Source organism: Pristiophorus japonicus, chromosome 7 (genome assembly GCF_044704955.1).
Source record: "Pristiophorus japonicus isolate sPriJap1 chromosome 7, sPriJap1.hap1, whole genome shotgun sequence".
Lineage (NCBI taxonomy): Eukaryota > Metazoa > Chordata > Chondrichthyes > Pristiophoridae > Pristiophorus > Pristiophorus japonicus.
The window spans coordinates 2,692,605-2,710,951 of NC_091983.1; the positions used below are offsets into that span (position 1 = coordinate 2,692,605).

Sequence of the window (18,347 nt, forward strand, 5' to 3'; positions counted from 1 at the left end):
ATTTTTAGAAACCAGCAAGGACAGAGAGAGTAGATAGTTTGAGAGTAAACTAGCAAGAAATATAAAGAGACAGTAAGAGCTTCTACAAGTATATAAAAAAGGAAGCAAGTAGCTAAAGTAAATGTTGGTCCCCTGAAGGATGAGACTGGGGAATTAATAATGGGAAACAGGGAAATGACAGAGACTTTGAACAAATATTTTGTATCGGTCTTCGCGGTAGAAGACACCAAAAGCATCCCAATAATTGATAATCAAGGGGCTATAGGGAGGGGGAAACTTAAAACAATCACTTTCATTGGAGAAAAAGTACGAGGCAAACTAATGGGACTAAACGGTAGACAAGTCCCCTGGACCTGATGGCCTCGATCCTAGGGTCTTAAAGGAAGTGGCTGCAAAGATAGTGAATGTATTGGTTGTAATCTACCAAAATTCCCTGGATTCTGGAGAGGTCCCAGGGGATTGGAAAACCACAAATGTAACGTTCCAATTTAAGAAAGGAGGGAGACAGAAAGCAGGAAACTATAGACCAGTTAGCCTAACATCTGTCATTGGGAAAATACTGGAGTCCATTATTAAGGAAGTAGTAACACGACAGTTTGAAAATCATAATGCAGTCAAGCAGAGTCAGCATGGATTTATGAAAGGGAAATCATGTTTGACAAATTTCCTGTAGTTCTTTGGGAATGTATAGATCAGAGTGGATAAAGGGTAACCAGAAGATGTCGTGTATTTGAATTTCCAGAAGGCATTCGATAAGGTGCTACATAAAAGGTTACTGCACAAGACAAGAGCTCACGGAGTTAGGAGTAATATATTAGCATGGATAGAAGATTGGCTAACTAAGAGAAAATAGTGTCAGGATAAATGGGTAATTTTCAGCTTGGCAAACTGTAACTCGTGGGGTGCCACAGGGATCAGTACTGGGGCCTCAACTATTTGCAATCTATATTAATGACTTGGATGAAGGGGCTGAGTGTAATGTAGCCAAATTTGCTGCTGATAGGTGGGAAAGCAAGTTGTGAGGAGCACACAAAGAATCTGCAAAGGGACATAGACAGGCTAAGTGAGTGGGCAAAAATTTGGCAGATGGAGTACAATGTGGGAAAATGTGAAATTATCCACTTTGGTAGGAAAAATAAAAAAGCAAATTATTTATTTAAATGGGGAGAGGTTACAAAATGCTGAGGTACATACAGAGGGATCTGGGAGTCCTTGTACATGAAACACAAAAAGTTAGCATGCAGGTACAGCAAGTAATTAGGAAGGCAAATGGAATGTTGGCCTTTATTGCAAGGGGAATGGAGTATAAAAGTAGGGAAGTCCTGCTACAACTGTACAGGGCGTTGGTGAGGCCACACCTGGAGTCTTGCGTACAGATTTGGTCTCCTTTTTTAAGGAGGGATATACTTGCATTGGAAGTTCAGAGAAGGTTCACCAGGTTGATTTCAGAAATGAGGGGGGGTTGACTTATGAAGAAAGATTGAGAAGGTTGGGTCTATATACTCATTGGAGTTTAGAAGAATGGGAGATGATCTTATTGAAACATAAGATTCTGAGGGGGATTGACACGATAGCTGCAGAGAGGATGTTTCCCCTTGTGGGGGAAATCTAGAACTAGGGAGCATTGTTTCAGAATAAGGGGCCACCCATTTAAAATGAAAATAAGGAGGAATTTCTTCTCTGAGCGTTGTGAATCTTTGGAATTCTCTGCCCCAGAGAGCTATGGAGACTGCGCCATTGAATATATTTAAGGTGGAGATAGACAGATTTTTGAGCGATAAGGGAGTCGAGGGTTATGGTGAGCAGGCAGGGAAGTGGAGTTGAGTCCATGATCAGATCAGCCATGATCTTATTGAATGGCGGAGCAGGCTCCTATTTGTTCTTATGTAATTACCCTGCAGAGAAACGATAATCCCCAGCTTCTTTTCTCCACTACCAACTGTCTGCTTAAACCTCACTCTGCTGCTCCCTCCATCCTCACTTCCAACAAATGTGAGGAGCTCATTGACTTCTTTGTCACGAAGAATGAGACCATCTGTTCAGCGGCCTCTGCTACTTCCCCCGCTTCTCCTTGACTGCCAAGCTAAACCTCCCCAAGGTTTCTCCCTGCCCTAGCCCGAATCCCACCATTTCTGCAGCTTTGTTCCCTATATCCCATCAAGCCCTAACCGAGTTCATCTCGAGACCCACCTCTTGCTCCCTTGAACCTAATTCCTACTAAGCTGCTGACCACCCAACTTCCCTTCCTGGCCCCGAAGGTAGCTGATATTGGAAATGGTTTCCCCTCAGGTACTGTCCCCCTCCTCAGAATTCCCACTCTTGATGCCTGTGTCCTGGTAAACTACCTTTCTTCTCTAAACTCCTTGAACATGATGTCCCAAATCCATATCCATCTTTCCTGCTTTTCATGTTTGAATGTTTCCAATTAGGTTACTGCCAGCCACAGCACTGAAACAGCCCGAACCAAAGTCATAAACGACATCCTCGCTGACTGTGACCGTGGTTTATGATGTCTCCGCGACCTCTCTACAGTCCTCAAACACTGTCAACCATACTATCCTCCTCTAATGCTTCTCCTCCGTTACCCAGGTGAATGGGACTGTCCTCGCTTGGCTCCACGTGTACCTATCCGATCATACCCAGAGCATCTCCAGCAATGGCTTCTGTTCCTCACCGCGGATCGATCTACTCTTGCACCCCCTCCCCTCCGCATCTCACCCCCACTGCCCCATGGTGACATCAACTGCTGACATAGGGTCAGCTTCCAGATGTATATCAACTACACCTAGCTATACCTCTCCACCACCTGTCTTAACCCTCCACTGTCTCTATGCTATCATACTACATGTCCAACATTCAGTCCTACATAAATGCATGCTTCTGCTGTTATTTGGTGTGCCTGTATTAAGCAAATTTGCACGGTTATAATCATCAACTTACAACTTTTATAAGTTTTCCCACCAGATCATTTAAGCTGGTGAACTGGAAGGGTTTTGTCTTTGTAGGGTTCATTGGGTGTACCCTGGGGCCTCTCTGGCCATGTACAGGCCCAGATTCCATGCAGTTAAATGTGGAAATTACAATTTGCCGTGCTCCTCCACAAATTTTACTGCACTTTGTAAGTGTGGATTCTCATTGTCAGATTTGAATTATTGTTGGAGATTTTTTTTTTTTTTTTTTTTAAAGTATTTATAAAAAACATCTTTTTTGTCTCTGATCTCTCTCTTAATCCGATCTTTCCTTCCCTCTCTAACTTTCTGTATATGCTTTTACATTGAATTCAATATTCTAATTTATACTTCCCAGTTTAGACTCTGCGTGTCTCAGTGAGGATTCTTCAATCTGATTGGTTGAAGAGACATGTTGTGGCTTTCTCCATTCACATGGGTCCCAGAGCCTTGTAGAGGGCGCTGTGCTGAAATTGATCGGCAATTACCATAAGTTGCCACACGAAAGCCCAAGAAGAGTCTCTGGGCAGCTGTAAGCGAGTACCGTTCATTCGCCACCAACTGCAAAATATGGTCAAGTTGCTGAAATCAACACACCTTTGGTGTTCTGACTGAAAATGACTTTAGAGAATAAGGGGTTATGGGGAGCGGGCGGGGAAGTGGACCCGAGTCCATGATCAGATCAGCCATGATCTTATTAAATGGCGGAGCAGGCTCGAGGGGCCGTATGACCTACTCCTGCTCCTATTTCTTATGTTCTTATCCAACAACGAGACAACAGTGCCAGAAGTCCAGGCCAACCACATTCAAATAGGACAAACCAATGAATAAGAAATGGAAACACAAATAGGACCAAGTTGCCTGGGTTTCAATGACCTGATTGCCTGGGCTCGAGAATAATGTAGCTTCTGGCCTCGAGTTTGGACACCTTGATTTAAGCCCCGTGAATTGTGAATTTTTGCATTATTCATACTTTGTTTTTTTCTATTACAGATATATACATATATCCATAACTTCAGAGACATTTTACAGCTGTTTTTAACCAAGCCTGACCTTCACAAGTTTCTAAAATGTTATATCCAAATAGATACTCCAGTAGAGAGAGGGGCCCCTTGACCTGAACCTCCGTTCTTGACCCCACTGGAGGATCTGGGGTTAATTCACAGGCCAGTATGGGTTGCAGGAAGGGGCGCACGAGATGGATACTTTTGGGGGGAGGGAGGGAGGGAAGGCCTGTTAATTAGTAGAGCCAACTAAATTGTCCCCTTTTATAAAGGGCCAATCCAAATACGCCAATGAAAGATTCTGGAGACTCTGGGCCTAACTTTGATCCATAAAGAAAGCTGTACTGATTAGTCCCGGCATCCTGATCACTGGATAGAAAGGAGGCAGGAATCTAGGAAACGGACGGCAGGGGTAAGCCACAAGTCCACCCCCAACCCAGTCATGGACCATAGTTTAGGCAGATGGAAATCCCGACTGTGATCTAGGGTGTACGGACTGGCCTGGTGTCATTCTGTCGGCAGGACCCGGGTCTCCAGATCTCAGAGAATCCTGTGCCCGATTTCTTATACCAGCAGGCCATGAGGATTTTCGGGCTAGGATGTCAAGATGCAGTGGATGCAAGGATGTGCAATTTTAATGTTATAAAAAGGACTTTTTAAAAAATAGAAGTGGCAAAAAGAATCCTGAACTTGAAACTGAAAATGTAGGACTGGAAATAATCAACTATACTCTATCCCATTCAAATGAATGGAAAATTACATTGACTGAAAAATATCACATTCTGGAATGTGCTGTGTCAAAACATTTTGTTGCTACAAGTTTTAGTTTAATTTTTTGGACTGTAAAGAATCCCATTTGATATTTTAGTGCAGGAAAGTCACCACTGAGGCACCAAGTGCAAGACAGTTCACCGATTGAGGGGAAAGGGAACAGGATTTGCTTTGGCCAGTATTTATCTTTTCAAGCACAGCGACAAAAGTATTTTCATCTTATTCCCAGCAAGTTTTCTACCAGTCTGATAACTTCCTGTATGCACGTATTTCCCATCTCAGAAGAAATCTTTTGTTAATAAATCATGAACAAGTTAATTTTTCAATGAACCAATTCCTATAATTATACAACTATTGTCACAAAATTGTACCCGAGGGACAAAACATACTGAAATATTAATAAACTACTTTGTAAAGTTTCATATTACTACTGATTTAACCTTGCCTACAGCAGCCGAAAGTAACAGTGCTATGCAATTAATAATGGTAATGAGAAAATGGATTTGATGTATTTCTAGTTACCATTCACTGAACAGAAATATCTATATCTCAGTAGAACATCACCAGTGGAATGTGTGTAGTCAGTCAGTTGCCGTCTACATCCATAGTTACACATCTTCTGCTCAAGTAGAATGCTGGCAGCAGCAAAATCACTCACACATTTCCCATTCTACTGAAGGAGTTAATTCTGGACAAACAATCTCTTAGAACTGGAAGAAATAGCACTCTGCCTGCCATTTGTTGGGTTTGTGGGAAGGCTATGTAGCAAATGACTGAACAGCAGTCGCTTCTCTCTGAAGCAGTTCTACAAAGATTATGTGCTTCCAATGCAAAAACCCTCAGAACAAACATAATCCATCTTTAATCTTAGATTCTGAATTTGTCTCATCACTGTTGGGTGGTTACATCCCATTAAAAAACATTGCAGTGTCTGCCAGATGCTTTGTACACGTGACACGTCTGCCCAGATGCTTTGTACACGTGACATGTCCTATGTTTTCATAAATACAATTTCCTGCCATGTTAGCATTTAATGGTTTTCAGTTTTCACTTACTGATCTTGGGGCTGAAAAATTCAGGACTGGACTTACTAAAAGGCTAGTTTTAGTGTATAACTGCAGTACACAAGAATCACAAGTCTCTACAACTTTTAAAAGTTCAACAGTTTTGTCTAAAGCAATAATGCTATGAAAGGAATTTTAAAGGCAAGTTCTTTAAATAATAAGTTCAGTAATTCCATGTGCTGCATGATGCTGAGGGAAAACCAGAGTTAAGCTTCCTTGGGTTAATAAATGAGGTACAATTTCATAATCTCCTTCTTGCAAAACAGAAGAAGCAGACTGCAAATGCCTCATGGTATAGAATTGTAGCATAATACCCCAACGCACCTTCACACACACAATCTTTTGCAGAAAAACTATGCCGTAAAATTTCAAACGCTTTTCACGGAGTACAACAGTGAAATGTTGCAGTATCACACCATAAACTATTCTTATGTTAAACATTCCCATCAAAATTGTATTGTTACATCTCACTTATCCATTTGAACGAGTACTATTTCAAACCACTGCAAATAGAAAACAATTGTAAAATAAAACAAAGGCGGCCTGTATAATCTAACATTAATTTTAAAACACTGCAGGACTCTCTATGACATGGCTTATTGGCCCAAGCCCAGAGCAGAACTGCAAGATTCAGGCCGGGCTCCAGGAATCAAACGAGACATGTTTAATAGCAAAAGGGAAGTACCGTCTTTGGCCATGACACTGGTGTAACCTAATCAGGCTTCTGAGCCAAAACGAGCTGGAACAGTCAGCTACAGAGCCTGCACTTTTTGGGAGACTGAGGCCATGTATTTGCAGAAGCCTGAAAGGCTACGTAAGTGTTACATGGGTCGAGGGAGGGGACAGAGATCGCACTTCCGTTTTCCTGCTGTTAAACCAGATGCTTGGCTTTTCAAGTGGGAACTCTGCAATGTGTTTGGCAGCTTGCTTTTGACTTTGAAGCATGCAAGCACCTCTCTGTGGCACGGAGGATAGCTGGATATGGTTCAAACAGGTGCTTTCATGGAAATCAGGTGCCCACCGCCATATTCAAAAACAGGAAACCAGAAGTCACAGGTATACAACATAAAACTAAATCTACATCCATCGGATTTGTATTACATAAACTACTGCGCACACACACCACATCACAGCTTCCTATTCCAACTAGCAATTTTTCCTTTTATTTGCAATACCGCATTTAATATTTTGCCTTCCTACATTTCCTCATGATGGGTGGGAGAGAGAAAAATAGGAGAGAAAAGAGAGAGATACAAACATTTATATAGTGCCTTTCATGATCTCAGGACGTCCCAAAATGCTTTACAGCCAATTAACTACTTTTGAAATGCAGTCCACTGTTGTAATGTAGAAATGCGGCCGCCTAATTTCACACAGCAATGTGATAAATGACCAGGTAATCTGTTTTTTTTGTGATGTTGATTGAGGGATAAATATTGGCCAGGATACTGGGGATAACTCCCCTGCTCTTCTTCGAAATGGTGCCATGGGATCTTTTATGTCCAATTGAGAGAGAGAGATGGGGCCTCAGTTTAACGCCTCATTCGAATGACGGCACCTCCGACAGTGCAGTATGCTCTCAGCACTGCACTGGAGCATTAGCCTAGATTTTTGTGCTCAAGTCTCTGGATTGGGACTTGACCCCACAAACTTCTGACTCATAGGCAAATAAATTATATTTTAAATAAAAATAATACATTTAAAAAAATATTTTCTGACAGATAATAGAAACATAAAAATTTACAGGGCAGTAGGAGGCCATTCCGGCCCATCGTGTCCGCGCCGGCCGATAAAAAGCCGCACGGCCCTCGGTCAGCAGCCCTACAGGTTACATATAAACCTATGAACAATGACGGAAAGGCAAAGAGCACCCAGCCCAACCAGTCCGCCTCACACAACCGTGACACCCCTTATACTGAAACATTCTACGCTCCACCCCATGTGATCTCCTGGGAGAGGCAAAAGCCAGATAAAAACCCAGGCCAATTTAGGGAGAAAAAAATCTGGAAAAATTCCTCTCCGACCCATCCAGGCGATCGAAACTAGTCCAGATCACCACCCTGGTCGTATTCTATTCCCTGCAGTACTTACCATTATATCTGCTCCGTCCAACAAAAGGTCATCCAGTCTAATCCCAATTACCAGCTCTAGGTCCGTAACCCTGCAGGTTACTGAACTTTAAGTGCCCATCCAACCATCTCTTAAAAGTGGTGAGGGTTTCTGCATCCACCAGTCTTCCAGGCAGCGAGTTCCAGATCCCCACAACCCTCTGCGTAAAGAAGCCCTCCTCTCAAATCCCTTCTAAACCTCCAACCAACCATCTTAAAACTATGCCCCCTTGTCATAGACCCCTTCACCAATGGAAAAAGACCCTTACTATCCACTATGTCCAGCCCCTCAATATTTTGTACACCTCAATGAGGTCTCCTCTCAACCTCCTCTGTTCCAATGAGAACAAACTCAGCCTATCCAATCTGTCCTCATAACTAAGATTCTCCATTCCAGGCAGCATCATAGTAAATCTCCTCTGCATCCTCTCCAGTGCAATCACGTCCTTTCTATAATACGGCGACCAGAACTGCACGCAGCACTCCAGCTGTGGCCTAACCAAAGTATGATACAATTTAAGCATAACCTCCCTGCTCTTATATTCTATGCCTCAGCCAATAAAGGCAAGCATTCCGTATGCCTTCTTAACCACCTGGCCTGCTACTTTCAGGGATCTGTGGACAAGCACTCCAAGGTCCCTTTGCTCATTTACACTATTAAGTGGCCTACCGCTTAATGTGTATACCCTTTCCTTATTAGCCCTTCCAAAGTGCATCACCTCACACTTCTCTGAATTAAATTCTATTTGCTACTGCTCTACCCACCTGAACAGTAGATTGATATCCTCCTGCAGCCCATGACTTTCCTCTTCATTATCAACCACACAGCCAATTTTAGTGTCGTCTGCAAACCTCTTAATCATTCTCCCAATATTCAAATCTAAATCATTGATATATACCACAAAAAGCAAGGGTCCCAGTACTGAGCCCTGCAGAACCCCACTGGAAACATCCTTCCAGTCACGCAAACATCCATAAATCATTACCCTTTGCTTCCTACCTCCAAGCCAATTTTGGATCCAACTTGACACTTTGCCCTGTATCCCATGGGCTTTAACCTTCATGACCAGTCTACATGTGGGATCTTATCAAAAGCTTTTCTAAAGTCCATATATACTACATCGTACGCACTACCCTCATCGACCCTCTTGGTTACCTCCTCAAAAAATTCAATCAGGTGAGTCAGATTCGATCTTCCCTTAACAAATCCATGCTGACTGTCCCTAATTAATCCTTGCCTTTCCAAATGCAGATTCCGGTCTTTCAGGATTTTTTCCACTAATTTTCCCACCACTAAGGTTAGGCTAACAGGCCTGTAATTACTCTGCCTGTCCCTTTCTACCTTCTTAAACAAGGGTACTACATTAGCAGTCCTCCAATTCTCTGGCACCATGCCCAGATCCAAAGAGGACTGGAAAATGATGGTCAAGGCCTCTGCTATTTCCTCGTTTACTTCGGTCAACAGTCTGGGATGCATTTCATCCGGGCCTGGGAACTTATTTACTTTCAAAGCTGCTAAACCCCTTAATACTTCCTCTTTCACTATATTTATTTCATCCAGAATATCACATTCCTCCTCGATAGCAGTATCGGCATTGCCCCTTTCCTTTGTGAACACAGATGCAAAGTATTCATTAAGAACCCTCCCAATATCTTCCGCCTCCATACAAAGTTTACCCTCATGGTCTCCAATAGGCCCTACCCTTTCTTTAGTTACCTTCTTACTCTTAATATATTTATAGAACATCTTGAGGTTTTCCTTAATTTTACTGGCCAGGAATTTCTTGTACTCTCAGTATTCCTAATATCCTTTTTAATTTTGCCTCTTAATTTTCTATATTCCTCTAAAGTGTTGTCTTCAGATGCTCTAATAATGACTCCACGAGACAATGTGTTGTACTTGAACTGCAGTGACATTAGTCCATTTAATGTAACTCCAGAGTGAAGATCACCCATGGTGGCCTGCCTTTTATACTGGGCCTGGCACACCTGTACAGGTAACCTACAAGTCTCCCACTGCAGTGCTCTCTGGTGGCACACCTTGTAATAGTACAAGCAGTAATCATGTAGGATACATGACATCACTCTCCCCCAAGTCCTTCGTGCAAATCGCCTTTGCATTGACAGAATTAAGCCCAGAACACAAGCTGGTTGACCCTTGGATGGTCGTTTCCACCTTGGGTGAGTAGGTGGTGTTTCGTTGGCAGTAGAGTTGCTGGTGGTTTCTGTTTGTGCGTCCATGACCACTCCATTCTCTCCCCGCCCCCACATACAGATTGTGCCATTGGCTCATTACAGTCATATACATTCAAGTCCAAAAAAAAATGTGCATTTACAGTATTGCATTTGTGGTGCGGTAGTGAGGCAAGTACATTTGAAAGGTGAGGTACATACTTGGAATATACTGAAGAGTCAGTACTGAGGTCAGCACCGGTGCATGAGGACAAACTAGTGCCAGAACTGCTAGATGGTGTCCAGGTAGTCTGGTGGTGGCGCGGTGCCCAATGGTGGCAGTGGGAACCCGGTTGGCTCAAGTTGCCTGCTCTCAGGGCTTTTGCCGTTGCTTCTAGTGTCGGGCAGGTTCTCAGTTGCCTGTGACCTCCCTGTCCTCTCCTCGCGCCCCGGCTCACTCCCTGAGGAGCAGTCATCTAGCAGTGCACAGGGAACTGCTGACTCGCTTGCCTGGGCGTTATTTGGTTTGGGATCCTGGCTGGTCCCAGTCCCATTTGGGAGAACCGTTGCGGTTGACCCTTCGTTCCCGGGTGTAGCCTTGGTGTCAATGGGGTCTGGGGTCTGGGGTCTGGGCCTTAGCGCAGTTTGCTCTTTCAGGCTCATGGCGGTTGGTGCCATCGGGTGCCCGAGAGGTGGAGCCGATTGGGGACAAGAGTATCGATACCGGTGCCGTTGCCCTCCTGAGATCGCTTGCTCTGCAGCTTGTCTATATTAGCTGCTTGTGGCTACACTCTGTGGTGCATCACTCTGGTCTCAGGGATGCAGGCTACAGCGTTGGGTAGCTCGCTGGACCTGTGTGCTCCCGATGGCTGTTTGCCCGCTGCATTGGCTGTGTGCAGTTGAAATCCTACATCACACAACGTTTCATCACTTATGGTAAATAACCTGTAGCTCCGATTGCAATCGCGTGACTTTTCCTTGCTTATTGCTTGTACACAACTCTGATTACACATTTTACTTCTAACTCACAGTTGCTGTTACATTGATTGAGAGTGTGGGACTGTCCCTTCAAGTGTGGTGAATTGTGGACCTCCTTTAAGAGAGGCTTGCTATCTTTACCCCAATCCTCTTCTTGGCTTGGTGCCATGTGTTGCTCCATCAGCGCTGCACCTCGTGGTCCGGCCGCTGCTATCTTTTTCTTCAGCGCATCACCTCATGGTTTGGGCACCATCTTTCTTCCATTCGCGATGTCGACTGCTGTGATCCTCTTCTCCCCGGGTTCTGCCACCGAAGCTGGGAAGTCGCCTTTGGATCTGATTTTCTTCCTCCATAGTCCTGCCACTGGAGCCTGGAAGGTGCGTTCAGGTCGTCTCCCCTGGATCATCTCCATGCAATGGTGCTGAGCGGTCTGTGCCTCGGGTGCTGTGCTGGTCTGCTCTCTGGTACCGGATCCAACCTCAGGTGGGGGCTTGCTTTGCCTCTGAGCGCAGGGGACGTCGATCGCTGGAGTGATGAAATCTTCCCAGCTCCAATGGATCTTCTCCATCCACCTTCTTCCGAATAGCGTTGGTCCATCACCTGCAACAATCCACAGGGGTAACTTGTGCACTGCGCCTTTAGGAGTACCTTTACATTCACATTACCAACGACTGGAATAAGTTCATCGGTGTAGGTGCGCAGCTTTGCCTGAACCGGGACCAACTTGTGTCGTTCAGCTTGATTGTCCCATAGCCTCTCAAAGGCTTCTTGATTCATTACTGACTGGCTCGCCCCGTTGTCCACTTCCACGAAGACTGGAACGCCATTTATCTCGACTTCCATCCTCAACGGAGAACATACCTCATTGTGGGGCTGAGCTGCCCCTCTGACTATCGCTTCATAATCCACACTGGATTCATGGCCATCTGCAGACTCTTCATCAACACAGTGAGTTGTATTTATTTTACACGTTCGCTGGAGGTGACCCTTTGTGCTGCAGCCTTTACACACATAGTCTTTAAAGCGGCACTGGTGAGCCCTATGATTCCCTCTGCAATGCCAGCATGGAGCTACTCGATTAGCCCCCCTCAGCGGACTCTGAGTTAAGGGACTGGGGGGGGGGGGGGGGTCTGTTCTCTTTCCCCTGAGATGATTCACGTTCTACAGTCCAGCCTCTAAAAGGCTCCATTCTGTGCACAGTACTTGCTGGGTTTGAGTCCTGAGGGCGAGTCATCCGCCTAGAGCCGCAGGTCGAGGTTATGAATGCTTGGCTCATGGAGATAGCCTTCTGCAGTGTGACTGTGGTATCTGCAGATAGTAGCTTAAGAAGGCGGTCCTCGTGGCCGATTCCGATGACAAAGGTATCCCGCAGCGCTTCGGTGAGGTGGTCGCCGAAATCACAGTGCCGCCAGCTTCCTGAGGTCTGCAGCATATTTTGCGATCTCCTGGCCTTCGGGCCGTCGGTGTGTATAAAACCAGTGTCTGGCTGTGAGGATGCTCTCTTTGGGCTTGAGTTGCTCTTGGATCAGCGATACAAGCTGCTTGTACGTCTTGGTCATTGTCTTCGCTGGTGCCAGCAAGTCCCTGACGAGGCCATAGACGGTGGGCCCACAATTGGTTAGCAGGAAGGCTCTGCGCTTATCAGCCAGTGTGGCCGGATTGTCGCCTGCCAGGTAGTTTGCTGTGAAGAAACGGTCGAGCCTCTCTACAAAGGCTTCTCAATCATCATCATCGGCGAACTGCTGCAATGTACCAAAGTTAGCCATTTTCGTAATGTCGTCGCTAATTGTTATGCCTTCAGATGCTCTAATAATGACTCCACGAGACAATGTGTTGTGCTTGAACTGTAGTGACTCTAGTCCATTTAATGTAACTCCAGAGTGAGGGTCACACACCTGTACAGGTAACCTACAAGTCTCCCACTGCAATGCCCTCTGGTGGCACACCTTGTAATAGTACAAGCAGTAACCATGTAGGATACATGACAAAGATTCTATAGTATTTAGCCGTTGATATATGATATAAGCGTCCCTTTTTTTCTTAATCCTCCCCTGTAAGTCCCTAGACATCTAGGGGGCTCTCGAATTATTTTTCCCAGCCTTATTCTTTAAGGACACGTGTGGCCTGAACCTTCCAGATCTCCTCCTTGAATGCCCCCCACTGTTCCGACACTGATTCACAAGTAGCTGTTTACAGTCCACTAGAGCCAAATCACTCCTTAACTTAGCAAAATTAGCTTTTCCCCTAATTCGCAACTTTTATTCCAGGCCTATTCTTGTCCTTATCCATAACCAACTTGAATCTGACTGAATTATGGTCAGTCACCCAAGTGCTCTCCCACTAATACCCCTTCAACCTGCCCAGCTTCATCCCCCAAAACTAAATCCAAGACCGCCCCCTCTCGTGTTGGGCTTGCTACATACGGACTAAAAAAGTTCTCTTGAATACATTTCAAGAATTCCGCACCCTCTATACCCTTCACACTAAATTTGTCCCAATCAATATTTGGAGAATTAAAATCCCCTATTACTACCCTATGGCTTTTGGACTACACGGCAACTTGCCGACATATTTGCTCCTCTATCTCCCTCCCACTGTTTGGGGGTCTGTAATACATGTTCAGCAGTGTGATCGCCGCTTTTTTTATTTTTCAATTCGACCCATATGGCCTCATTTGATGATCCCTCTATCATGTCTCCTCACCGTTGTAACAGTTTCTTTAATCAGTCCCGCAACACCCCCCCCCGCCTTTTTTACCCCTCTCTCTATCTTGTCTAAAAATCCTGTAGCCAGGAATATTGATCTGCCAAACCTGTCCCTCTTTCAGCCATGTTTCTGTAATAGCTATAATGTCATGCTCTTAGCTCATCTGCCTTATTCGCTATACTCCTTGCATTAAAGTATATACCATTCAGCACAGGAAGACCTCCTTGCTTACGACATACTAAGCCGTGTCCTTTGTCTTACAGATTCGCTTTCTAGATTCTTGCTATCCAATTTCTGTTTTACTTCCTTCCCTTTTGAATTCGTTCTCAGGTTCCCATCCCCCTGCCAAGCTGGATTCAACTCTCCCCAACAGCACTAACTAAACTCCCCGTGAAGATATTGGTCCCGGCGCTGTTGAGGTGCAACCCATCCGGTTTGTACAGGTCCCATCTCCCCCAGAAGCGGTCCCAATGCCTCAAAAATTTAAAGCCCTCCCTCCGACACCAACTTTCCAGCCATGTGTTCATCCTCTCCATCCTTCTATTCTTATACTCATTAGCACGTAGCTATAATGAGTTTAGCATCTCCCTAACTAGACCACCCATTCCAGACTGACCCATTTATTTAGGTCTAAATTTCAGTGACCATGAAAAAAAATTAAACCATGAAAAATTTCCATTTTTCTTCTTCTCTGAATATCTCTGCACCCCATTCTTAGTGTAACTAAAAGTTCTGTTTTAACAGTTTTTCCCACAAGATCCCTCCATTTTATCATGCAATTTATCCATGATTTCCCGCTGCGCTTGTAACCCTCATTTCTGCTGGTTGCTTTTGAATTCTGTTTCTAAATAAAATAAGTGCAGCTGCTGGAATCAGTTATAATAATGCATACACAATTTCACAGTGCAACATTTGGGGAAAAATATTGAGGCAAGGGTGTGCTGAATTAAATCAGGGACAGTTAAGGTAAACTTAGAGTGGGGCAGTGAAATTATTTTACAGGTAAATTTAAGAGTTTTTTTCCAAATGAATGATTTAAGTTTCAGGTGTTTGTTATGAGCCTTATGTTTAGTACTATATTGTTGAGGAATTGTCAAGATTTTGGTCATAGAAACATAGAAAACAGGAGTAGGCTATTCGGCCCTTCGAGCCTGCACCACCATTCAATAAGATCATGGCTGATCATTCAACTTCAGTACCCCTTTCCTGCTTTCTCTCCATACTCCTTGATCCCTTTAGCCATAAGGGCCACATCTAACTCCCTTTTGAATATATTGAACAAACTGAACATTTTCAAAAGCTTATCCCAGTGATTTCCCTTTGCCAACATACCAACTGTCTTATTGCTCACTAATTGTTCACTGGTAATGTCCCCACCTGCCTGCTGCTTGCTCATTCATACGTTCCCAATCTGTTCATAGTTCCAGCAATCGTGTAGCAGGGATTTGTTTCTGATTTAAATCAAGATGAGATTTGAACCAATCGAGTGTTCCAAACATTTTATGTCGGTGTATAAGAGTAAAACTTACCCCTTGCTCATCGAGTTTCAGCAGCTGTTCCAATACTTTGGGAGAGCTTGAAGCCACCCTAAGGCACTGGATGTTCACCTCCGGTATCACATACTCCAGCACCTCTTTCATGGGCAACCCACGAGCTGTACCATGTCGAGCTGTGGATGGTACAGCATCTTCCAGCACTGCTCCTCTAAGAGTGGAAAGCTAAAAGCAGGGGGAGGGGGAGAAAGGTTAAGTTAAGAATTACATTATTCTGTGACTAGCATTAAAATAATATGCTCTTTCTGCTTTGGTGAAATTAATCTGTGCAAATTCACTTAGCAAATGCAAAATTTACATCAATGTTGCATTATCATCTGATCCAATTTTCTACACAGTCAATAGCTGGCCAAGGACAAAATTTAATTCATAATTCTTCTGGAAATGTATGGGTTTGTTAACAACGGTAAATAGCTAGCAAACAAACATTTTCTCATTTAAAATAGATATTCCTTTTTGAAGTCAGAATGAACATGATGCTGCTGATGGAGTGTAATGTGACTGAGTTGCCAGAGTTGGAACAGTATTCTCCAGCTACAGCCTTTTTTTTTTAAAAAAAAGCCTTTTTTACACCATCTCCCTATTAGAACTTTAGAGCACAGAAGGAGGACAGTCATTTATGGACTGGCTCTTTGCTGGAGCAATCCCAGACTAATCCCACAGCCCTGTGCTCTCTGCTGGAGCAATCCCAGACTAATCCTGCTGCCCCACACTCGCCCCCTGAAGTATCTTCCTTCATTCCAAATCTTTAAAGACTCTTCCCCTTAAATAATGCAATGGTCTCTGCCTCAAATATCTCCTGTGGGAAATCGTTCCATGCTCCAACTGCATACGGGCATTTCTCTTAACTTCTCTCTCTGGTAGCAGTTTAATACCGACAGCCCCTCTTCACAGACTCCCTCATGACTATTCTCCCCATTCCTTCTCCTCCCCTCCTGGTTTAACAAGTTATTTATTTATTTTTTAAATTGATCTCCATTTCACCTTTACCATTTTGGTTTTATCCTTTACAGGCTCTGCCGTTGCTATTTCAGGGGGTAGTTTAAGAAATTAATGGGGAGTGATCCTTCTTTTAAAAGAAGAAATAATAGCCATTAAAATAAAAGCATAACTGGCAACAAAGAGAGGCAATGGGCAGAAATGAGGAAAAATCACGAGCAATATGGAGTGGCGGTGGGGGGAGGGGAGGAGGATCTAATGTCATCTCTTTTTTAAAAAAAAGTCAGTTACTTGTCAATTTCTGATTTTAGATATTTCCTGTTCAGTTAAAAGAAATTAAATGGATGAAGGGACTGAGTGTAATGTAGCCAAGTTTGCTGATGATACAAAGATGGGTGGGAAAGCAAATTGTGAGGAGGACACAAAAAATCAGGAAAAGGGATACAGACAGGCTAAGTGAGTGGGCAAAAATTTGGCAGATGGAGTATAGGGCCCAAGTTTCCACATGATTTGCGCCTGATTTTTAGGAGCAACTGGTGGAGAACGGACTATCTTAGAAATCGCAATTCTCCACATTTTTTTTTTCTGCAGTTCGTCAGGTAGAACAGTTCTACTTTGGAACAGAATTTTTTCTTCAAAAGGGGGCATGTCCGGCCACTGACGCCTGATTTGAAAGTTTCCACAGTGAAAACGTACTCTAAACTAAAGTAGAATGGAGCAAGTGAAGATTTTTGTAGAACTGAAAAAACATGTTCTACACATTAAAAAATCAGGCGCAGGTTACAAATTAGGCGTCCAGAACGAGGTGGGGGGGGGGGGGGGGGGGAAGTCATTAAATTCTATAATAAATCCTTATTTATACTTATACAAATAAATCCAACCTGAATAAACATTTATAAGCAAAGAAAAGATTAAATAAACCATCTTCCTGCCTGTGTGAAAGTGCTTCAGGCAGGCCTTTCGGAACCGAAGGCTGAATGGGCCGGGCCCGAGACTTCGGGCAGGGCCCTTCCCCAGCACCAGATTTACAGGTAGGTGGGGTTGGGTTGGGGAGGTTCGGTTCGGGTCTGGGGGGGGGGGGGGGGAAGAAAGAGAGGGGGGAGGAGGGAGAGAGGGGGGGGGAAGGAGGGAGAGAGGGGGTGGGAGGGAGAGAGAGGGGGGGAGGGAGAGGGGGTGGGAGGGAGAGGGGGGGGAGGGAGAGGGAGAGAGGGGGAGGGAGTGGGGGGGGGGAAGAGAGAGGGAGAGAGGGGGAGGGAGTGGGGGGGGGGGGAAGAGAGAGAGAGAGGGGGGGAGGGAGAGAGAGGGGGGGGAGGGAGGGAGAGAGAGGGGGGGGAGGGAGAGAGAGGGGGGGGGGAGGGAGAGAGAGGGGGGGGAGGGAGAGAGAGGGGGGGGAGGGAGAGAGAGGGGGGGGGAGGGAGAGAGAGGGGGGGAGGGAGAGAGAGGGGGGGAGGGAGAGAGAGGGGGGGGGAGGGAGAGAGAGGGGGGGGGAGGGAGAGAGAGGGGGGGAGGGAGAGAGAGGGGGGGAGGGAGAGAGAGGGGGGGGAGGGAGGGAGAGAGGGGGGGGCGGGGGCGGAGGTCAGGTCGGATCCAGTCCGGGAGCGGGAGTCGGGTCGGGTCCAGTGGGGGGGGGGGGGAAGGGGTCGGGGCGGGAGCGCGGGTCGGGTTGGGCCCCTGTCGGGGGGGTGGGGAGCGGGAACAGGAGCGCGGGTTGGGTCGGGACCAGTCGGGGGGTCGGGTCCAGTCGGGGGGGGTGGAGAGCTGGTGTCGGGTCTGGTCCGGAGGCAGGGGGTGGGGGGGGGCGGGGAGCGGGTGTCGGGTCTGGTCCGGAGGCAGGGATGGGGGGGGGGGGGGTGAGGGGAGCGGGTGTCGGGTCTGGTCCGGAGGCAGGGGGTGGGGGGAGGGGAGCGGGTGTCGGGTCTGGTCCGGAGGCAGGGATGGGGGGGGGGGGGGTGAGGGGAGCGGGTGTCGGGTCTGGTCCGGAGGCAGGGATGGGGGGGGGGGGTGAGGGGAGCGGGTGTCGGGTCTGGTCCGGAGGCAGGGGGTGGGGGGGGGGGGGGGGGAGGGGAGCGGGTGTCGGGTCTGGTCCGAAGGCAGGGGGTGGGGG

The 18,347-nt window shown here is 45.8% G+C and overlaps 1 protein-coding gene across 4 annotated transcripts in view; it reads right to left on the reverse strand.

Moving 5' to 3' along the window:
- Positions 1 to 18,347, reverse strand: part of sipa1l2 (signal induced proliferation associated 1 like 2) — a 541,912-nt gene that overhangs the window by 285,445 nt on the left and 238,120 nt on the right. For all 4 annotated transcript variants that reach the window (XM_070884682.1, XM_070884684.1, XM_070884683.1 and 1 more), the window contains exon 4: positions 15,281 to 15,469. In XM_070884682.1, coding sequence (XP_070740783.1) covers positions 15,281 to 15,469 — 189 coding nt within the window. The remainder of the gene's footprint in view (positions 1 to 15,280; positions 15,470 to 18,347) is intronic.